At 42.5% G+C, this 24640-nt stretch overlaps 1 protein-coding gene across 1 annotated transcript in view; it reads right to left on the bottom strand.

The window, feature by feature from the left end:
• tgfbr3 (transforming growth factor, beta receptor III) overlaps positions 1-24640 on the bottom strand; it is a 113581-nt gene that overhangs the window by 66042 nt on the left and 22899 nt on the right. Inside the window, exon 3 of the mRNA XM_057337362.1 lies at positions 7701-7885. Coding sequence (XP_057193345.1) covers positions 7701-7885 — 185 coding nt within the window. The remainder of the gene's footprint in view (positions 1-7700; positions 7886-24640) is intronic.

The raw sequence follows: 24640 nt of genomic DNA, 5'->3' as shown, positions 1-24640 counted from the left end.
TCAACCAGGTGTCTTCCTTCCTATCCCACAATAAACTACTGGACGATAGCAGTCCGGCTTCAAAACAAACCACTCCACTGAGACTGCACTGCTATCGGTCACAAAAGCACTGCAGCTAGCCAAGGCGGAATATAAATCCTCTGTCCTGATTCTGCTAGACTTATCTGCGACGTTCGACACTGTCAATCACCCGAAACTGTTAATAAACCCTGTCATCACTAGGAATCTCAGGAACTCCTCTCCGCTGGGTAAAATCCTACCTCTCCCGCATATCTTTCAGGGTGTCATGGAGGGGCTCGCTGTCCACTGCTCACCATATGATCACTGGGGTCCCTCAGGGATCGGTGCTTGGACCACTCCTTTTCTCCATCTACACGACACCCAGATTTACTGTACATCTCATTTCATTCAGACGATTCCACTGTAGCAGCTTGTATTACAGCCTAGAAGACATCTCAGCTTGGATGAAAGAGCATCACCTCCAGCTGAACCCTGCCAAGACAGAACTACTAGTAATTTCCAGCACACCCCACCGTGCAACACAATCTCACCATCCAACTTGGCAATACCACAATCACTCCTTCCAAAACAGCCAGGAACTTCGGAGTCATATTTGATGACCAGCTGTCCTTCAATGATCACATTGCAAAGACAACGCGGTCATGGCGATTTGCCTTATTTAACCCCATCTCACTGAGCATGCGGCACGACTCCTTGTCCAGGCCGTTGTAATCTCAAGGTTGGACTACTGCAATGTTATGCTTTCTGGTCTTCCTGGAAAGGCTATCAAACCACTCCAGCTTTTTCAGAATGCAGCAGCATGCCTCATCTTCCAAGAGCCCAAAAGGGCTCATGTGACAGCCCTTTTCATCTCTCTCCACTGGCTACCGGTTGAAGCCTGTATCAGATTCAAGTCACTAATGCTTGCCTACAGGACTATCACTAGATCTGCACCGGCATACTTTCAAACCTTCCTACACTCCTACACCCCATCAAGAATCCTGTGTTCAGAAAATGAGCGGCGTCTTGTATTGCCTTATCAAAAGGGCAGTAAATCGCTTCCTGGTGGAACATTCTTCCTAACTCAGTCTGGTCAACCACATCTCTCACAACATTCAAAAAATCTCTTCTGTGAATACTTGACAGGCAAATGAAAAAAAAAAACTAACCCTTTCTCTCAACAGGTATTGTTCTGGCTTTTGTGGAAACTAGTAACTTGGTATTAGCACCTATAGTATTATTGCTCCTGTATGACATATCACTTTATTGCGCCCTGAACTCTCTGTAAGTCGCTTTGGATAAAAGCGTCTGCTAAATGACTAAATGTAAATGTAAATCCTAAAAGTAACTGGAAGCCAGTGTAAGGACCTGAGGCCTGGTGTAATATGCTCATATTTTCTAGTTCTAGCCGGTGAGAAGACCATTGCAATAATCCACCCTGCTCGTAATAAAGGCATGAACTAGTTTCTCCAAGTCTTGACTGAAAACAAAACATCCAATTCTTACATTGTTTTTGAGATGATAGTATGCTGATTTAGTTACCACTTTAATATGACTAGTGAAACTAAGGTCTGACTCCAGAATCACACCTTGACCAAGACTCTTGACTTGTTTTTTTGCCCCTAGAGTCAAGGTAACCATTAACCTTGAGAACTTCATCTTTGTTTCCAAAATGCAATGACTTCAGTTTTCTCCTTGTTTAACTGAAGAAAGTTTTGGCAGATCCAACTGTTAATTTCATCAATGTATTGGCAGAGAGAGTCAATGGGGCTGTAGTCATTTGGCGATAAGGCTAGGTAAATATGGGTGTCATCTGCATAGCTGTGATAAGCAATTTGGTTCGTTTCATTATTTGACTCAGTGGGAGCATATACAGGCTGAACAAGAGTGGAGCAAGAATTGAGCATTGAGGTACTCTGCATGTCATTGATGTCCACTTAGACTTATGCTCTCCTATTCTCAAATAATAACCTCTTCCATCTAAGTAGGACCTGAACCATTTGAGGACTGTCCCAGAAAGACTAACCCAGTTTTCTAGTCTCTCTAGAAGTATGTTATGATCGACATTGTCAAATGCAGCACTAAGATCTAGCAGTACCAGCACTAGTGTTGTCAAAAGTACCGGTACTTCGGGTCCAAGTCGGTACCTAAAAATAAAAAAGTTGTCGGTACCTAATTTTCACAAGACCCGGTAGTACCGACATACCGGGTCAACCGGGTACTGATGCTCTGTCTGACAGGTTGTTAGTCGGAAACTTTTTATAGACGCAATAAGACGTGATGAGCGGATAAGCGCGGCTCCGATCCACAAGAGATGCGCACAGAAATACTTCAGATTAAAGTCATATCACGAAGAAAATGAACAGAGTTTTGTGGTGAAACGAGGAAGCATCCGGATTTAAGTTAACAAGTTCAAGCGGTAAGTTTCAACTTCTGTTCGCATTTGCATTATGAATGTTGTAGCATATGTTAAATTAAAGGTTACGTTAAAATAAACATCCCTGTTTGCGTGTTAATTTGTTAGCGCCAATGCTAATCCAGTCAAGTGTCCTTATTAACCATTTACTGCTTTTATAACTGTAATGGAGTAAAATTAATGGGAGGACAGGGTGGGGTTTACAGTACCTAGTATTTTATTTAGGCCTATCTGCAATCTATGTGCTAGAAAACTAGCATACCTACTGCATGACTAGCAATGTGTATGTCTTGGATAGATAACTCTATTAGGTTTAAAAACCCACATTTAAACTAAAGAAAAATATATCTGTTGCATTTATTATTTTAATATACAGTTACCTTAATGCAAGTAATCTTGTGTAAATGCAGAATAAAAACTGAGGTTTGTTTTAATATTGCATATGCATGTTTGTTCAGTCAGTTGACTTACTGAAGTTTATTCTATTTGTCTTATACAGCAGCAGACTGAGGAGGATGTTCATCAGCATGAAAGACCCCAGAGAGCACACAACAGTTTCAGCAACAATTAACTTATACTTCATGTATACAAAATGGCATTGCTTTCTATACATTTATATTAACAATGAGCTTTATTAATAAAATTGTGTTTCAATTAGCATGTACTTGTGTTTTGCTTTGGTACCGAAATTGGTACCGAGAACCGTGGAATTTTACTGGTATTGGTACCGACTACTGAAATTTTGGTACCGTGACAACACTAACCAGCACTGATATTTTGCAAGAATCAGAATTTAGGCGAATATCACTTATTATCTTTATTAGCACTGTCTCTGTGCTGTGATGCGACCGGAAACCAAATTGAAACTTGTAGAGGTATCCATTTGAGTTTAAGTAGTTGATTAAAAACTACCTTTTCAATAATCTTGCCTATAAAAGGAAGATTTGATATCGGTCTATAGTTGCTCAATATGGTGTTATCAAGATTGCTCATTTTCAGGAGGGGCTTAACAACTGCAGTTTTCAGGGAGTTTGAAAACGTCCGAGAAAGAAGTGAGGTGTCTAACACTTCTAACAGATCTGCTACTAAACAGTTTAGCACACTTTTGAAAAAAGGTGTGGGAAGTTTGTCAAGGTAGAAGGTTGACGATTTAAGGTGCACCTTTCAGCACCTATACATAACCTAGTTATTCAAAAGACAAGTACTGACTAGAGGTGCACCGATTGACCGGCCAGAGACCGGAATTGGCCGGTCAGTCTCACGTCTCGTCGATTCCAAGCCGATCTTCTGTTGCTCGTGATGCAGGCAAGAACATCACAGCCGTCAGTACACTCAAAGCCGCAAGTAAAAGTGGAAACGTGCGCGCGCACAGCCTGTCTTTCACGGCTCGTTTATAGTCGCATGTGGGTCCACCGTACCGCGAGTCTCTGCTGACTGACGCGCATCTCTCATGTCCGCTGACTGCACGCGCGTGCACACGCATCATGTATTGTACAGACTGTAGTTCATCTCTCGCTGCTCCGTCTACATGGGGTATGTATGCTAACAGTGATGCTAAACTCTGACACATGATAAACTCACGTTGAAGTCGTTCACTCTGTGTAAAACAAACATAAATTCCATTCAACCTGATTCCTTGTCTTATGTTAAAACTGTGGTCATTTCACCTAGGTAAAATGACATTCAACACGACTTCTACTTGTTTTTAAAAATCCAAAATGTAAAAAAAAGAATAAATCAACCAATATATGTGATATATATCTGATTGAGTTCTTTACTAACACAAAAAAACTGCAAATACATATACATCTTTAGAGTAGAATTCACTCATAAGAGTTTAAACTTTTTTATTGAAGTTGCAGCAAAAATCAACCCACTTCTTTTAATACTACAGACCCAAGATAAAGACAATTTATTTTACATTTCAGAAAAAATGAAATAAAGCAATGTTAGTTTCATAAACAGAAACAGACGAGAATAAAGTTGAAGTAGGCTATTTTATTGTTATCTTAGACTTTTGTGAGATGAGTACAAAAATGAAAAAGGTAAATTAAGTGACATGTTTAGTTATATTTTATTATGTGTTCTTCTTTTCAGTCACAGAGTTCTTCAATTTAAGAGTTGTTGGGGAAAGAGAAGATTCTGTAATTTAATGAAGCTTGGAGAACTGCATTTAGGGAAATTTGGGGAAATTGTAATGTTCAATCATTTATTCAATGAAAATAAAAAAAATGTGCATTGAAGAAAAGTTAATATGGTTTTATACACAGTATACTGTCAATTATAGTTTGTGGATAGAAAATCGGAATCGGCAAAAATCGGAATCGGCAGGTTTCACTTGTAATAAAATCGGAAATCGGAATCGGCAATGAAAATTGCAATCGGTGCATCTCTAGTACTGACCAAATGACACTTGCTTGCATTGATAGACATCTTTGAACAGAGCAGCTACACCTTCACCTCTCCTAACTGCTCTGCAGTGTAGTGTAAAAAAAGAATAAACTTACGAGCGTAGCACACGTGCGATACAGTTATACACGTGTTTTAGACAGAGCCGCTTGTTTGTGTGAGGCGTGTCTGTCATGGTGATTGTTTGTGTGTGATGTAAATCAATGGTGCACCGCTATTTTAGTTGTGTTTAAAACTTGTTTCCCTGCTGCAGTGAGTCCATATTTAGAGTCCTGTGATTTCCGCGATGTGGAAAAAGGGAAGGAATAGCGGAGGCGCTATCTGGCTTTTAAATTATGTCACCTGCTGTTTTGCGTGAATGTGAATGAGCTGCACAGTTTAACAGCCGTTTCATACTGCACGCGTGAGCAGCGCGAAGGAGAGCGTTAGCAGCGCGTGCCCATTGTCCTTTCACACCGGCAGCATATGCACCGCGCTGTCTGGGTACCACAGTACAACAATGCAATTTCGTATTACGTTATTTAAATACATCAATGAGCAAAATATCTCCCCAAACTTCATCAAAGTGCTTTTTAAGTAGATTGCATAACTATGATTTGTTATATCCAGCTATTTAATGCTCTTTTAGATCTACGTAGTACAAGTTAAAAATAAAAAGCCATCGTGCTTTGAAGGATACGAAGTCACTAAAGGGTTAATGCACCATAGGAGAGAGTGACTGACTTGAGATGCGATCGCTGTTCTCTCACACATACACAATATAAGCATATAACATGATGTCTATGTAGTTTTATCTGTTTTTTCAGAAGGTTATGATGACAGTGGGTTTCAGACAGTACACTGACAGCGTAATGTGATCGTTTTCCACTCCTTCATATGCAATATAAGCATAACATTTAAGATATACTTGTATTATAAATCCTTTGAATGTGCTGTTGTGGTTTTGGACAAAAAAGTCCTGGTAAAAATGTTTTTGAAAGTCATGGCGAGTCGCGACACTGAAAAACACATTAGACACCACTTACATGCTTTAAAGGTAAAAGTGTTACTTTTTACGCGCCACTTCTGCTCGACGAGCACGCGCTGCTTACGCGTGCGGCATGAATGCTCTCATCTGTTAACATGAGCACCGAAAAAAATAAGAGCTGCTTGCGCACCACTGAAGCGTGCTGTGTGAAACGGCTGTGACGCATTACTACATGCGTGTGACGCTCGTGCATTTGTCTACGTCTCTGTATGAGGACATGAACACATGAACTCCACCTCTAGAGCTGCTCTGAGTTTATTTCATAAGCATTTCGTCATACACCTGTAATGTTTGTTGCTGATAATTTAACGCTTGTAAATAAAATAACAGAAATTTCATTACTTGCATTCTTGACGTTTTTTATTTAAATTAGCCTATTATTTGTGAGTACTCCAAAATCTCCTTTTATTTATGTGCTATTTAAACCACAAAAACTGGGAACCAACATAATGTTTTTTGCCAACATAAATAGTTTCTTAGAGATTTAACTGACAATGATAAAGTAACTCCAAACCTACTTTGGTTTGTGGTATTTATGCCTTTGACTCAAATGACCTGAAATGCCCTAATCAGAATCTTAACATATTGTTGCATGTGTTTTGCATGTGTTTGAACAACGGGATCCAATTGCAGACCCACTGAGAGGTGGTAATGCAAACATGATATTGCACACTTTCATTGCGAAAGACTTGAGTCAGCAGCGCTTTCAGACAGATATTCTTTCCAGCAATTACATCAATTCATTTAACACCCCCAACATCTACCAAAAGAACTAACAACTTATTAGCAACTCAGCCAGCTTGCCCCAGCCAAGCACAAATCAAAGTATGTTGAAAGCTACTTTATCATTGTAAGCTGAAGCTCAAACTTTGCCAAAAAAAACTTGGTTCCCAGTTTTGTGGTTTGATGTTTCAATATGGTAGATTTGGGGTATTTGAAAAAATCTTAAATGGCAGTCACATGGGGTCCTCAATATCCATTTTGTCAAAAAACTTAAACCCATCAGAGCTGGGACAAACCACTAGCAAACTGTGGAGACAGAGCTGGCTGCAGGAAACCAGAGTTCTACAGGACAAGACCCAGCCATACTTTCAGACTCAGCTTGATCCAGCAGCAATACATTTAAGCCCAAAGATAACAAGAATTGTGGATCTCTTTTAAAGGCATTATACGACAGTTTCACACTTTCAAATAATGTTCCTGTTTCTTTTTTATTTACGTTTACAATTACTTTGCAAAATGTAACATTTGATGTCATTATGTTATCTGTAATAGTAACCAAATTTTGTCTTAGGGGCCATTCACATTTCATGTCTTATGCGACAAGCAAGCTCAAATAGGTAGCGACCCGGTCACGATGCACTGTGACGCTCCCGTTTTTCTAGGTGCGTCGCCGCATCGAGATGAAAATATTGCAACTTTTCAGAATGCCGCACGTGCACCACAGGTCATGTGACAAGAACCAACCAACCAATATAGTAAAGCTCAGTGAAGATGGAGACAGATGATCACAGTATTAAAAAATCTATAGCAGAGTTATTGCAAGGTATTTTCAGTGCATATAATCCATATATCCTTTGTTTATACCTCCTCGTCTCAACGGGTAGCGTGGCGCATGGTTGCTTAGCAACGACTGACGCCAGTAGAGCTCAAACTCCTAGGCGCTTTGGAAAAAAGGGAGAAAGCAGTGCGGCTCACGTTTTCCTGCGTGGTTTTAGACGTGAAATGTGAATCTCCCCTTATGCTGTATACTTAACTCTGACACACTGGTTGATGTTTACTTATAAAAGAGCTGTTGGATATACATGATAAAGCTTTGTACATAAGGTGTAGATGAAAGAATCTCACCTCTGCTGGTTTCTCTTCACCTTGAGCATTGCCTTTTCGTATATTGATGATGTGTACTTCCTGAGGGTGGCTAGTGGTTCCTCGGCTAGCACATCCAGAAAGGACGGTGAAACTCTTTAACATTGCCTGAACTGGGTGGCCCACTCCAACTGGCAGCAGTTCACAAGGGCTTCGAGATAATGGACCTGCAAATAATACAAAAATACCCTTAACATCCAAAATAAACACACATTATGCCCAATTATTCTGAATACATAGCTGTTGCTTTGCCATTTGAACTAAAAATACAATTAGTCACAGCTTAACGCTTATCACAGGAATGTGTAAAGGCTTGTGTGGTAAACTTTGTAAAGTCACTACACATCCACACCAAAAGGTTGGGGATAGCTGAAAGCACCTCATATGACAAGACAGACAAGAAACCTTGTTTTGAAAACACAGCACAAGTAAGGACAAAATGTTTTTTTCAACAATAATCAATAAGGTCTATTTATCAACTTAAAACCACATAGGTGAAGCAGAAAATAATTTAAGATTTTGGACTGATGATGGCTATGAAAACATGACGAAACTAAAGTAAGTTTCTAAATAATATTGATCATCTTATTTTGACTCGATCATTAATGACCCCTGTAGATGGACATCAGAATTTGTTTGTGCAAAGCAAGAAAATGGAAGCATTGTGGAGATGATGAGTTTGAGGGAGGTAAGACTTAATAAACAAACTACTGTACATCCCCAGCCAGTCAGGTCTCAGACATTAACGTTAGAAGAAAATGTCTCAGAAAACCTTTGTCAAGTCTGTAAAATTTCATTGTTGCTTAAAAAAAAACATTTGTTTTCCATACTTGCAGATATTAATTTAATATTAATATTTAATATTTAGTTATGTTATGTTATTACATAAACAGCTGGCAGTAAATAGGGCTTAGATAACAATGTGCTATTATGGGCAGTACAGTTTAATGCAGTACAGTTGGTTAAAAAAATGAACCCTTTGTTCTGACTTTTTTTTAGATAAAATATGCTCTTATATTAGTTTGAGCCATAAAATGACTGGTTTCTTGAAATACTGTAATTGTAAATTCTTGAAAAGATGTAATTATTGATTGTTATCATTGCGTAATGAATGTAGATGTGCAAGAAAGAATTCTATCTGCTTTCATTATTTCCATACGGTGCCTGCAACCATGTTATTAAAGTTTATATTAAGTATGGTGAAGATACTTTAATATTTTTAAATACATAATGTTTACCTTCCCCAGTATTGTTGCACTGTAGGAATAGTGGTTTAAGCAAGGGAAGTTTGTATAGTGCATTGTGTTGCATACTTCTTGCACACAGCAGGTTTTTAAAGGAGTCATATTGCACGGCTAAAACGAATATTATTTTTTGTTTTAGATGTAACGCAATGTGTATACACCATTTAAAGTTTAAAAAACGTTGTATTTCCACATACCGTGCATGTTTGTATCTCCTCTTTGCCCTGCCTCTCTGAAACGCGCTGATTTTTTACAAAGCTCATCGCTCTGAAAAGCGAGTTGTGCTATGATTGGCCAGTTCACCAGTGCGTAGTGATTGGTCAAATACTGCAAGCATTTCATGGAAATGTAACGCCTCTTACCATATTCTGAACATCAGGTTCCAAAGCAATTGTACTGACAAGGCGATACAATGAGATTTACAATTACGCCCACCTTAACTACGTGTAGATTTGGGCGGTCTTAGTCAAATCATGTTACGAAGTTACGTAGATTCGCCGGGGTGTGGTTACACGAGGCGTTTCAGGCAAGTCTGGTTGAGCATTCGCTTTTAGATAGAATGCATCTTTTGTTCCCACACTTTCATTTGTGCAATTTTACGTATCTAATATATACCACTTATAACACACCAAAAACACAGAAAAACACGTACTTCCGCCATATGACCCCTTTAAGAAAAAAGTGATAGACAAAGTAATGGGGGCCTGTGCCCCAGTAGAGCAACGTCCCTGTTATCAATGTAACCCTAACAGGGACACGGTTCCAAAATTATAATTCTCTGCTGCAGCGTAAGCAATCCTGCCCATCAACCATGTCAACAGCCTCTGATCTCTATCATCTTTATTCTCTCTCCATAAATGGAGAGACTTACCCACATTTTTGACAATTTTATTTTCAGAAAAAAATGCTTCACACATTAGTACCCTCTTGTCTCAGAAACACTTTAAATTAGCCCACATTTGAGGAAGTCAGTGCTGTTACCACAGAAACTTAAAGCAAGCTATTACAATGATGTGTTTTTATCGTACAATCGGGACATGCACACGCTCCAGGCCATGACCTTGAAACACAACACAGACAAAAAACAAATCACAGAACAATGAGGAACACAAGCACTCTGATAAGATAACAACTTATAATACTCTTCAGAATCTTAAACACAACCGTCTTGGCACCTACACTGAAAGGTTTGACTGTAGTTTACATCTAAATGGTCACAATACTTATCTTAGTCCAGTTTACTACCGGTTGAAAGAATCTGCATTTAAGTTTAGGTTATGCTTTAAAAAGCAGTGCACTTTCAAGCTTAACATCAATTTGAACTTATTCTGGCTGAAAAAGCCCACTTAAACAGGAGGGGTCTAACCATGTTTTTTGCTTTTTGAAATCATTGCTAAAATAATTAGGAGACAAACAAATAAGTAGCGGCTTTGAATAGAAAGCACTTAGACATGATTAAAACGTGTGTAGACTAATTCTTCCCTAAAAACACTCCATGTAGAAGCTTCCTTACTTGTAAACAAAATGCTGTTTTCCTGCAGGCTGATAAAAATTGCTCAGTGAAATATCAGATCAGAAGTGAGTTAACTAAGATGAAGCCCAACCAGGCATAAACTTGCCAGCAATCAGCAACCCGGAGACCACCCAGCCACAGTAAGCAATAGAAAGTAAAATGGATGGAAGAAGACCTCAGATACTTTGGCCTAAATTCTGGAACAAAGAATGGGCAATCATTGACTCGGATCTCATCCAGCTTTCAGCAGGCCAAAAACAAGATGTCGAAAGAAAACTGGAGAATATGGGGGAGATCATCTACACCTATGGGGTGGAGAGATTTGGAGTGAAAAGCAAGAACCCAAGGTCACAGAAGGAGACGACGGGCCGACCTAAGTCCATATTAAAATATATTAAAAGTGGCCTTGCCTCGTTGCGAAGAGCAGAGAGCTTGAGAAAGCAACATAAGAAGGAGCGAACCAGGACCGCTGTCTACAAAGATCCTTACAAGTTTGTCAGTAGCATCTTTAGCAAGGAGAAAACTGGGACCCTTAAAGTACCTATAACAGATCTTGAGGAACACCTACAGAAAATGTATTCTGACAATCAGAGGCATGAGCCAATCTCCATTCCACAGGACATGCCACCAATTCAGCTACCAGAACACCAGATGGACACAAGGCCCCCTAAATGGAGCGAAGTTGAGAGTGCAGTAAAACGGGCAAGATCAGCTTCAACGTTGGTATACCCAACGGTATACCATACAGGCTCTACAAGAGAGCCTGGGGTGTTGAGGTACATTTGGAGATTATTGTCTGTGGCATGGAAAAAGCAGGTGATCCCAAAGGTCTGGAGAAGGGCAGGAGGCATACTGATCCCCAAAGAGAAAAATTCTTCAACTATTGACCAGTTTCGCCAAATTAGCCTCTTGAATGTGGAAGATAAGATTTTCTTCAGCGTTGTGGCCAACAGCCTCTCAGGATTTCTGAAGAGAAACAACTTCATTGACACTTCAGTGTAGAAGGCAGGCATACTGTAGGGGGTTTCTTTGGATGTTTGGAACATGCTGACATCATCTGGCACCAGTTGCAAATGGCAAAAAAGGAGAAGAAAGACCTGCATGTTGTTTTTCTAGCCGCAGACCTTAAAGTCGCTGAACAGGTGGAACAACTCAGGCAAGGGACAGCAAGTGGCCTCAAGAAAATCAATAATACAGCTCTTCCTGGGAAGCTGAAACTCTGGTGCTTCCAATTTGGCTTGCTGCCACACCTGATGTGACCAATTTCAATGTATGAGCTCACAGTGTCTCACGCCAATAACCTGGAGAGATTGGTGAGTACACAAATGAGGAAATGGCTTGGGCTACCAAGATGCCTTAGCAACATAGGGCTGTACGGGAATGGAGCTCTCTCTCTTCCCATTTCAAGCCTTGTGGAGGAATATAAATGCACCAAAACAAGGTTGGAGATGACGTTCAAAGAATCCTGTGATCCATGTGTAAGAGATGCTGCTCCAACAGCAGCGACAGGGAGGAAATGGAACCCAACAACATCGGTAGGAGTTGCAAAGGCAGCCCTCAGACATAAGGACATAGTGGGACAAGTTCAACATGGCAGAGGGGGACTTGGTTTGGCATCAACCACACCTACGTGGCGAAAAGCAACACCAAAGGAACAGCATCACCTGGTAGTGGAGGAGGTTCGGCGTCAAGAGGAAGCAAGTAGATGTGCCAGCAAGGCCGTTGGATGAGGTGGGAAGGCATTGAACGGCGCAAAATCACATGGAGTGAGCTGTGGGGTATGGAAACAAACAGGCTAAGTTTTATCATAAGAGCTACATATGATGTGCTGCCCTCACCAACAAATCTGCATGTTTAGTGTGGACAGGATCCAGCCTGCCACCTATGTATATGCAGCTCCAGCAAACCTTAAACATATTCTCGTGGGTTGTAAGAAGAGCTTGACACAGGGGAGATACACATAGCACCACAATCAAATACTAAAGTGCTTGGCTGCAGCAGTAGAGACCAAGAGAGTGGCAGAAAATGCCATCCCCCAAAACGCCAAGGCTAACTCGCTAAAAAGGCAACCCTTTATTCGGGAGGGGCAGAAACCGCGGGCCAAGCCCTTAACCTCAGATTCAGGTCTGCTGAGTATAGACAGGGATTGGAAAATGCGAGCTGATTTAAACCACATACTTACTTTCCCCTTGGAAATCAAAGCGAACAACCTGCGGCCTGACATGGTTCTGTAGTCCAGCTCCAGTAGGACAGTCCTCATTGTTGAGTTGACTGTACCTTGGGAAGAGGCCATTAATGAAGCATTTGAACGAAGCAACTTGGCAGCGGAGGCTGAAGATCGGGGATGGACAGCGAAAGTATTCCCGGTGGAAGTGGGCTGCAGGGGCTTTGTTTCCAATTCCACTACAAGGCTGCTTAAGAAAGTGGTGATCAGAGGTCAGGCCCAACGGATGGTAGTCAAAGAACTTGTCACTCATGCTGAGAGAAGCAGCCACTGGCTGTGGTTGAAACGGAAGGACGCAATATGGGCTGCCAAGTGACCACGTAATAAAATGGTGTTGTGTGTGGAATGTTACCCCATACGGAACCGGGTGGCACTGAGCATACATTAACGGTGCCAGTGGGGTTAGAACAGCCTTAGCCAACGGGGTGACGTGTATGGTTGCGTTGATTTTTGGTAATATGTTGTAATGTTATGCCATACGGGACTGGGGGCACTGAGCATGCATTAACGGTGTCAGTGGGGCTAGAACAGCCTTAGCCAATGGGGTGGCGTGTATAGTTGCGACGAGGTTATGGTAATGTGTTGTAATTGTATGCCTTACGGGATCGGGGGCACTGAGCTTGCATTAACGGAGCCAGTGGGGCTACAACAGCCTTAGCCAACGGGTTGGTGCGTATGGTTGCTGTGATTTTGGTAATGTGTTGCCATACTGGGGGAACTTAACGGTGTGGGTAGTCGTGACCTAATGGTTAGAGAGTCGGACTCGTGACCAGAAGGTTGCCGGTTCGAATCTCAGAGCCAGCGGGTAACGACTGCAGTGATACTGCTTCTGGTGTATATGTGTTCACGACTTGCAGTGCCGCCAGTTCACTACTCACTGGAAGGGTTAAATGCAGAGGCCACCATAGCTGACAAATAGGTCAATCTCAGAGGACCTATTGAGGACAGGTCGGATAAACAACAACTGGCCAGTAGGGATGTAACGATTCACTCAGCTCACGATGCGATACGATTCTGATCTCACGATGCGATTTATTCACGATTTACTTACGATTTATTTTTAAAAAATGAGTTGAAACAAATTAGAAATGAACAACTTCCCTTGCATTATTTCTTAAATGCTTCACGTTTCTTTGCATAATAAAATAATGTTTTATTTCAAATAACAAAACTAAACTGCGATTTTATAACAAATTAATAATAGAAAAAGTCTCTTTAATATAAACAAACGAATACTGTCTGTGCTTTTCTTGGATTTTTTTGCATTTAAGAAATATCAGCATCCACGTTTAGGTTTGCAGCGAAAATAGCGGCCCCTGCTGTTCAAAAATTGTATTGCGATTCAGTTCAAGCCTCAACCGAATTGAATCGTCACTCATTATAACCGATTTTCAACCGGCTCACGGTGAATCGTTACATCCCTACTGGCCAGTGGTGCAGAAAGAAGAATGGCTGTGGTTTAGGCGGATGGACACAGCATGGGCTGCCAGATGACCTTGTAACAATGCAACACACACCCAGGTCTGATCAACCTGCGGTGGACCTCCCTTGGCTGAGGGTGTCTTGTGATAAAGGGCCGAAACACCCAATGAGGCTGAGGTGAACAACTGATTGATGGAAGCATTGATGGGAACCATACAAAGGGCATTATCAGCAGCACCTCACCAAAAGGCATCTTTCATCCAGAATAATGGATGTGATGAAAGTGGGACACACAACTCATGAGATGTCTCTCTGATAATGGCAAGGAAAGGTAAGTATCCTATGTATTTCCCAAACACAGAGGATGCCTACCCGACGAAACCTCCGACGTCTATTCATATTCTTGACTGCATCCCCCTGTCATGCATAAGGCGTGGGAAATGTCTTATTGGGCAATTCAACTGTGCTGAAATAGTGGGATTATAACACCTAGTCCTATTAAGCGAATCTTAAAGGAACACTCCACTTTTTTTGGAAATAGGCTCATTCTCCAACTCCCCCAGAGTTAATAAGTTGAGTTTTACCGTTCTGGAATCTATCGCGTTCAAAAATGACCAAAGAGTTTAAATAATTTTCATATTTAAAACTGATTATTACACCGGAATGGGAGTATAGTTCCTAATCATATCGGCCTATAAAATCGCAACTTTTCATTTTCCGCCAGTCTTAGCACACGATATAAGTACAGAAGAGTCAAGTTTTAAATAGGAAAAATATTGAAACTCTTTGGTCATTTTTGAACACGATGCTACTGGTCTAATTGGATTTAATGATCTATGCTAAGATATGCTAAAAGTGCTATCGCCAAACCCGGAAATCGGCTGAATAGATTGCAGAATGGTAAAACTCAACTTATTAACTCTGGGGGAGTTGGAGAATGAGCCTATTTCCAAAAAAAGTGGAGTGTTCCTTTAATTTAGCAAACAATAAAGATGTTCCTCATAACAAAATGTATTGTCTTTAGATACTGTACTGTGTATATATATTCAAGAAACGAATCATTTTACAGCTATAGAATTCCTCCAGGGGAACAAAGCAAAACTTCAGTGAATGGATAGTCAGCGCTACAGTACTTTTAGGTGATTGATTGAGTGTAAAATGAGGGGCTTATGACAAATGCTGAGTTCAATGCAAACATTCCTCAAATTCACATGACACACGCAAGTTCTCCTCAAGGTCTCTTTCTCTCTTTACGTCCAAAGACACCACCCACCCCATACGTCACAGCTCCACCGTGACAAACCACGCTGTGATAATGATCAGAAAAACATTTGGAAATGATTATTGTGTGTGTGTGTGTGTGCGTGCGTGCGTGCGTGCGTGCGTGCGTGCGTGCGTGCGTGTGTGTGTGAATACATGCAAGCGAGCGAGAGAGAGATATTCCTTTCCTTCGTTATCTGTCACATGTTTGTGTTCAGGTTTGGTTCATTTAGCTGTCTAATAGTAAATGCCTAGATTATGCATTTGATTCCCTACAGAACATACCTTACACGCATAATAAAAAATATATACACTATAAGATGACATCAATAAAAGTGGCTACCCAAAGCAGAAAATGTAAATGTAACAATGTGTCATCTGCCAAATGGATATCGTTCTTTGCTTGTAACCTAATGTGAATTTTGCAAAAAAAGCTTAAAAATGTTAAGTTTAAGGTTTTAAAACTAAATGATTTTAAATCACAGACAGTCTTAATGACAAATCCTTGTTGGGTACATGTGTGATTTAGTTTTCCTCCTTCACAGCCTTCTTTTCCTCCCAATGGAGCAGACATTGTTGCCTGTCTAAATGACGGCATCACGCCTCCTTCCCTAACCAATGTCTGAGATCACTCAAACTCACTTTTTCCTTCCAAAGTGAACAGAGGAATAACAAGCACCAGCCAGCCAAAGCCTGGAAAACAGCCAAAAGATTACAGCTCCTATTGGGCAGCCATGTTGTTTCTTTATTTAACAGAACCCACAGACAAAGTACTTCAGGTAGACAAAAAGGAACGATTCTGAAAATAATGAAGAAACCTGAACATTTGTTGAAAATTGTTAAACAAAAAATGGATTTGAAATCAGGGTGTCACGGTCCCACCGTCTTGTTTATGAAATTCTAGTCGTGTGGTGGGATCGGGGCAGAGTCCTTGGGTTTTATGTGGGAAGGCCATGAGATGTTTATGTTTTTACCTCTCATGTGTTTTTCCAGTGTCTCGTCTCTGTTCCCGCCATCTCGTTTCCTCGTTATGTTTCCCTGAGTGTTTGATGTTCTACACCTGCCCGTGTCGTTATCCCTCGTTTGTCTTTCCTATAAATACCCTCTTGTTTCTTTGTCTTGTGTTCGTGGATTCGTTGTGTATGCGTGTACTAAGTTTACGTGTGTGTTCTTGTACCGTGGTAGTGCTCCCATGTTCTTGTCCAGAGATCCTGTTGCTTGCATCGTCCGTCATTTGTGAGTTTTGTGCCCTGCCTAATTTACCCATCCGTTGTTTTGTAAGACGTTGTGTCGAGTTTATTTTGTTAGTCTTTTGCCCCTCGTGGGAAGTGTTTTGTTTTGTATTCATCCTTTTTGTTCCTAAGTTCATAGTTCGTGTTTTGTTATAGTTTTCCCCATCGTGGGTGTTTTTGTTTGTTTAATAAAATTCTTGTTAACCCCTTCACCACCGCCTGCCTGCGCTTGGGTTCTCTCCACACCTCATCCTTGACAGAATCCACGAACCACTACTGAGCCCAGCAGGCAGCTCTGTGGACATGGGGAGCCGGGCTAGGGAGACCCACCACCTCCTTTCCCTCCGCCAGGGAGACACTAACATCTGGGTGTTCGCCAATCAGTTCCTGGATGTAGCAGAGCGAGGCTGCTTTGGGGAGGAGGAGCTCAAGGTGATGTTCAATGGCTGTCTTGCGGAACCACTCTCCCGGTCGGAGATGCGGATGCTGAGACCCCTGGGTTTTGGAAATCTCGTATGTTACGCTTACAATCGGGATCCGCCAGGGGCCTCAGCACGTCTTGCCTCTCCGACCCATCTGGAGGTGATTCCGGAGGAACGTGTCCTTAACATTGACACCATTACCTTGGGTCCCTCCGATCCATCTGCCTCGGGGCACTCTGCTGCACCACCCAGCGACACCCGTGGCCGGCGGAGACGAAGGGAGTCTTGGGACTCCCCGTCCGACTCCTCCGGTGCGGAGTATCTCGGGCCTCCCACCGCTTCCCTGCAACCGGCCACATGTCCTGTGGGCCGGTCCAGGAAAAAGAAGCCGAGGAGGGGGAAGCAGATGCCGGTGATCCAGCCGGCGTCCAGTCCGGTGATCCAGCCGGCGTCCAGTCGTGTCCAGCCGGCGTCCAGTCCGGTGATCCAGCCGGGTCCAGTCCGGTGATCCAGTCGGCGTCCAGTCCGGTGATCCAACCGGCGTCCAGTCCTGGTGATCCAGCGGCGTCCAGTCCGGTGATCCAGCCGGCGTCAAGCCCTGTCCAGCCGGCTCCAGCCGGCGTCAGCCCTGTCCAGCCGGCTTCCAGCCGGCGTCAGCCCGTCCAGCCGGCCTTCCAGCCGGCGTCAAGCCTGTCCAGCCGGCCTTCCAGCCGGCGTCAAGCCCTGTCCAGCCGGCCTTCCAGCCGGCGTCAAGCCCTGTCCAGCCGGCCTTCCAGCCGGCGTCAAGCCCTGTCCAGCCGGCCTTCCAGCCGGCGTCAAGCCCTGTCCAGCCGGCCTTCCAGCCGGCGTCAAGCCCTGTCCAGCCGGCCTTCCAGCCGGCGTCAAGCCCTGTCCAGCCGGCCTTCCAGCCGGCGTCAAGCCCTGTCCAGCCGGCCTTCCAGCCGGCGTCAAGCCCTGTCCAGCCGGCCTTCCAGCCGGCGTCAAGCCCTGTCCAGCCGGCCTTCCAGCCGGCGTCAAGCCCTGTCCAGCCGGCCTTCCAGCCGGCGTCAAGCCCTGTCCAGCCGGCCTTCCAGCCGGCGTCAAGCCCTGTCCAGCCGGCCTTCCAGCCGGCGTCAAGCCCTGTCCAGCCGGCCTTCCAGCCGGCGTCAAGCCCTGTCCAGCCGGCCTTCCAGCCGGCGTCAAGCCCTGTCCAGCCGGCCTTCCAGCCGGCGTCAAGCCCTGTCCAGCCGGCCTTCCAGCCGGCGTCAAGCCCTGTCCAGCCGGCCTTCCAGCCGGCGTCAAGCCCTGTCCAGCCGGCCTTCCAGCCGGCGTCAAGCCCTGTCCAGCCGGCCTTCCAGCCGGCGTCAAGCCCTGTCCAGCCGGCTTCCAGCCGGTCCCTGGGAGACTCCCAGGGTCAAAGACTGTCCCTCCCAGGACTTATCCTAAGTCCCCTAGGACTCAGCGCCCTCGAGCGCAGCCGGGGACTGGGACTATTCCCCACCCCCATGGACTGCCCCCTATGGCCCTTGTTTTGCCCCACCCCCCCTCCCATGTTTGTTTTTTTTTGTCACCCCAATCCCTTAGTCTTGTTGTCTGTCTGCCCCTTGTCTTGTTCACCATGTTTGTTGTGTTTTTGTCTTTGGTCCAGTCTGTCAGGTCTTGTTAGTCAACCCTTGGTGAACACCTGGAGGTGTTCATTAAGGGGGGGGCTCTGTCACGGTCCCACCGTCTTGTTTATGAAATTCTAGTCGTGTGGTGGGATCGGGGCAGAGTCCTTGGGTTTTATGTGGGAAGGCCATGAGATGTTTATGTTTTTACCTCTCATGTGTTTTTCCAGTGTCTCGTCTCTGTTCCCGCCATCTCGTTTCCTCGTTATGTTTCCCTGAGTGTTTGATGTTCTACACCTGCCCGTGTCGTTATCCCTCGTTTGTCTTTCCTATATGTACCCTCTTGTTTCTTTGTCTTGTGTTCGTGGATTCGTTGTGTATGCGTGTACTACGTTTACGTGTGTGTTCTTGTACCGTGGTTGTGCTCCCATGTTCTTGTCCAGAGATCCTGTTGCTTGCATCGTCCGTCATTTGTGAGTTTTGTGCCCTGCCTAATTTACCCATCCGTTGTTTTGTAAGACGTTGTGTCGAGTTTATTTTGTTAGTCTTTTGCCCCTCGTGGGAAGTGTTTTGTTTTGTATTCATCCTTTTTGTTCCTAAGTTCATAGTTCGTGTTTTGTTATAGTTTTCCCCATCGTGGGTGTTTTTGTTTGTTTAATAAAATTCTTGTTAACCCCTTCACCACCGCCTGCCTGCGCTTGGGTTCTCTCCACACCTCATCCTTGACACAGGGCATGTGGTATACCATTAAAGTCTCCATAAAATCAAAATCTGAAAATGAACCAAAAGGTTCCTCTTTGATGACATCAGTTTGACAGCTTGGGCAAAACATCTGTTAACCCCACCCCTTTAACTGTCAGTCTTCTACGATCTCTATTTCTGAATGAAATGCCCACTTTTCTATCTCCAATCAATTAACAGTGTAAAACAAAAGGGGTGGGGGGGGGCATTTTTATTTAGAATTGATGAAAAACATCACATTTTTTGAGGCAACAACATATTTTTGAGGCCTATAGAAATTAACTTTAACACCATGTCTACACCGGACGTGATGCGTCAAAAGACAATAGAACGCATTAGAACCCATTATAATTCTACATTTTGTCCACACTTGATGTGGCGCGCCGCAACAATCCCATTAGAACAAGCCGGGTTTTAGTCCAACATAAAAAATTATATGTATTTCTATGATGTTTTTAATAGAAATGTATAGTATTTTAACTGTCCCGTTTTGACCAAATCCTCAAACATCTGACAAAAGCCTGAAACAAAACATGTGTAACATGCGATGTACTCTGTTAGCAAGACAAAGAATGCTATTTTTAGTGATTTAATATGGCTTATCAATAACCATATTCAGGGATATTAGTCTAATCCTAACTAGATTATTATAATTATTATTAAGACAAGTAAAGAATGAAAAATAAATTTATTCATCCCCCTCCCCTTTATCATATCTATATGTGTTTTTAACACCTCTCACTCTCTGTGTGCTTTCTTTTTTACCAAGTCTCGTATCCTGCAGAAGCAGCGGTAAGGGTCTGTGGCTATCAGAAAGATAAAACAACAGGCCTATTTTTCCCACCTTAAATAAAAAACACTCCAGATATACTTCTGGTCTCTCTGTTGTTTACTTATTCTGCCAGCTTTGTCCTTTGAACATCATTTCTGGTCAAACTGAGCAAGGTTGCATGTCATTTTGTCATCTCAGAGAGGGGATTCAGGTGTGACACCCAACTCAGTAATAAACTCCAAAACTTTCTCACAGTTTAAAACAATTAATTAAACTGCAGAAACAGCTTGTTCCAAACTTCCCAATGTCAGACAGAATACTTTAACATAACCTCTTTTCAAGTCTCTCTGGAATATCAATGAATGTTAAACCCAACATATAGACATCTATAGGCTACTTTGAGTTCTAAATAGACACAATACAGAGTTTTGTGAGTTGTTGCTCTGTCTGTTCAAACAGGACATAACAAAGTCAACAAGCATATATTTCACATCTGGTTAGGACACAATGCTTTAATAAGTTAGTTTCATGAACATTCAGATAAAAAAACATGCGGTCTTGACTACTAGGTACTAACAGGACCAGAGAGTCCAAAACTGAGGGATATGTTTATGTAAGTGTTATGCAAGCAAATGCTTTTTAAAGCTATTCTGGAAACAATTTCATAATGCAATTATAGTGATGATATTTTCATTTCATTAGGATAATAACATTTTGACAAGTAGACAAAGTTAAAAATCTGTACATCTCACTAAAGCATGCATCCAGGGAAATTGTGTACATACAATACAGCAAAAAAGAGATCATGACTACCTACAAGAGTACAAGCGACTAAGCCTCTGGTGCCTATACTGCCGCCCACATGCACCTGTTTCAATGATACTGAATGACAAAACCACAACTGTAACTGGGTCTACACCACATATTTCTGACACGCACACAGCTCCCTAACCATTTACAGTAAAATCACTTCTATCTGCACCATCGTTATTTTCTTGCTAACTTGCAAAAAATAATGCATCTGCAACCACACAGATACATCCTTTCACAAATTCACAGGCTTGTCCGTACCTCACACTTGCCAGTTAAATGACATGGGTGACAGCTTTTGGGTGATACCAAGCTTCCCACACTGTTCTGACCAAATGAGAAGATGCATGAGCAAGTTAAAGACACAGTACAAAAGTTTGTGTGTGTGCACAAAGAGTTAGTGTGTGTGCATTCACAAAAGCATGTGCACGTGTGTGCCGCTCCACTGAGCTCATGCAGGGCGAAGCGGCGATGCATTACTTTCTGGTATTTTACGTGGAACCACGTGTGTGAACTCCAACATCGCACAACACAGACACCATTCACAGTGCTTGCCGAGTAGGAGAATGTGAGATTTCTGAAGAGTTCCTGCACCTGATGTGGCTCAAAAACATATTTCTGATGCTCTGGAGAGCTTTAAAAGACAGCAGAAAGAAGAAAGGGATTCTGGCACATTTAATATACCCCAATATCTGCTTTTTGGCCTGCACACAGATTAAATCTTCATCAATCAGAGTCATCTCAAACAAACTCAAAGCAGGAGTAGTGGGGCATGCTAATTCAGAAGCAACAAATTAACTATTTATCAGGGATTTTATACTGTATATTTAGAGAATGATTAAAAAATGGACATGCATTACAACCTCACATGAAGGTGCAGAAGATGATCTTCAAAACAAGAACATTTCTGGCACTGAGGGTACACAAATGACCACTGAAGTGTATTCATCTTATTTTTGACGTAAATGTGGGCGCCGCCATCTTTGTGCTGTTTGTATTTTGACTTCCGGTGAGCCACTATGGCTAATGGCAGTCGTATTGCGAGTGAGACGAATGTGCTATTTTGACTATTTAATATTTATTATGGAACCCAAAGGTACACGCCTAATGTGTGCAGTTAGAGGTTGCCATAATAGCCGGTATAAACGCAAAAAATGTCTACAAAACATTTGTTTTGACCATAATCCTCGCACCAGAGTGGAATCTGGATGTCTCGCACCTTATGGTCTGCAATCATTATTTTAGCCTACTGGATGCCCTTTCTCCTGGACAATTCACCTTCTTGACTACAATAGCTAATAAACATCATTCAAAGGCCGGCATTTATGGGGAGCATGACACTAAATGTAGAAAAATATGATTATATATCATAGATTACATATAAACAAAACATATTTAGCACAACATAGTAATGTTCATAAAAACAGACCGTTGTTGGTTAGTATGTTTTTAAGAAAGTTGTGATGGATGCTGCACCTCGGTGGTGACCTGCAATACAAGAGCAACCAGCCGTCCCCATTCTTTCGTTATTAGTTGTAAGGATCCAGGAATGTTTGCTCCACTTTGACTGGGATTCACATCTGCTTTTAAAAACACTAATTCATGGTATGTCATGTACAAATTTTGACCGACTTTCCCACTGTGCATGTACTGGTAAAGTTACGTCTCTGTGCTTTTATAACTTAGCTGCGCATCGAAGACCCTTCAACTATGAGAGAAAATACGAAATAATTGAATATATCTTCATATGACATATCAGGCTACTTCATCCTCCCACTGTGTAATACATGAGCGTCCTCCCGCGACACCACTTCTAACTAACTAACACCACTAAAAGATGCCGGACATGAACCGCACGCAGTAAGTGAAACTGAGTCAAATGTCTCTGTATTGTTGGCAATCGGCGCATACATGCATAATGCAAATAACACAAACTTATAGGGAATCAACAGTTATGCAGGTATAATGCGATGATCTATTGTGTGCTTGTGCTTTAGTTCTGCTCACTGCACGCCTCCAGGAGCTCGACTGTTTTCGGAAACAATCTTTTATCAATGTGATCAAACTAAATACTCTTCAAAGATATGAACTATGCAATACTACTCTATAGGTCCTCAAGTTTTTGTTGTATACTCTTTTAGAAAATGTGCTGTGTAATCGGTAACACCGGTGTTGTCACAAGCTTATTAGTCAGTGGGAAAATCCTCATCGGCACAGACCTTGCCCTATAACAATCTGATAAAATCATGCCCCACCCACATTTTTTCAAGGAAAATATGTTTGGAATGCCATTATACACTCACCTAAAGGATTATTAGGAACACCTGTTCAATTTCTCATTAATGCAATTATCTAATCAACCAATCACATGGCAGTTGCTTCAATGCATTTAGGGGTGTGGTCCTGGTCAAGACAATCTCCTGAACTCCAAACTGAATGTCAGAATGGGAAAGAAAGGTGATTTAAGCAATTTTGAGCGTGGCATGGTTGTTGGTGCCAGACGGGCCGGTCTGAGTATTTCACAATCTGCTCAGTTACTGGGATTTTCACGCACAACCATTTCTAGGGTTTACAAAGAATGGTGTGAAAAGGGAAAAACATCCAGTATGCGGCAGTCCTGTGGGCGAAAATGCCTTGTTGATGCTAGAGGTCAGAGGAGAATGGGCCGACTGATTCAAGCTGATAGAAGAGCAACTTTGACTGAAATAACCACTCGTTACAACCGAGGTATGCAGCAAAGCATTTGTGAAGCCACAACACGCACAACCTTGAGGCAGATGGGCTACAACAGCAGAAGACCCCACCGGGTACCACTCATCTCCACTACAAATAGGAAAAAGAGGCTACAATTTGCACGAGCTCACCAAAATTGGACAGTTGAAGACTGGAAAAATGTTGCCTGGTCTGATGAGTCTCGATTTCTGTTGAGACATTCAAATGGTAGAGTCAGAATTTGGCGTAAACAGAATGAGAACATGGATCCATCATGCCTTGTTACCACTGTGCAGGCTGGTGGTGGTGGTGTAATGGTGTGGGGGATGTTTTCTTGGCACACTTTAGGCCCCTTAGTGCCAATTGGGCATCGTTTAAATGCCACGGCCTACCTGAGCATTGTTTCTGACCATGTCCATCCCTTTATGACCACCATGTACCCATCCTCTAATGGCTACTTCCAGCAGGATAATGCACCATGTCACAAAGCTCGAATCATTTCAAATTGGTTTCTTGAACATGACAATGAGTTCACTGTACTAGAATGGCCCCCACAGTCACCAGATCTCAACCCGATAGAACATCTTTGGGATGTGGTGGAACGGGAGCTTCGTGCCCTGGATGTGCATCCCACAAATCTCCATCAACTGCAAGATGCTATCCTATCAATATGGGCCAACATTTCTAAAGAATGCTTTCAGCACCTTGTTGAATCAATGCCACGTAGAATTAAGGCAGTTCTGAAGGCGAAAGGGGGTCAAACACCGTATTAGTATGGTGTTCCTAATAATCCTTTAGGTGAGTGTATGTTGATTTAAAACGTGTCATCTGTATTTCTAGATACACCTTGAATAAAAACAAAATCTTCCAAATGCGTTGAGCTATATTACGTAACCAGAATCCTGATTTAAAAATAAAGAATATGTATTTAATTAACATTTAAGTCACATAAGTCTTCCTCATAACATTTAATGGGAAAGGAGG

This window comes from Triplophysa rosa, linkage group LG7, assembly GCF_024868665.1.
Source record: "Triplophysa rosa linkage group LG7, Trosa_1v2, whole genome shotgun sequence".
Taxonomy (NCBI): Eukaryota; Metazoa; Chordata; class Actinopteri; order Cypriniformes; family Nemacheilidae; genus Triplophysa; species Triplophysa rosa.
Note: the sequence above shows the minus strand (reverse complement) of the source record. Positions and strands in the feature narration are given on the sequence as shown.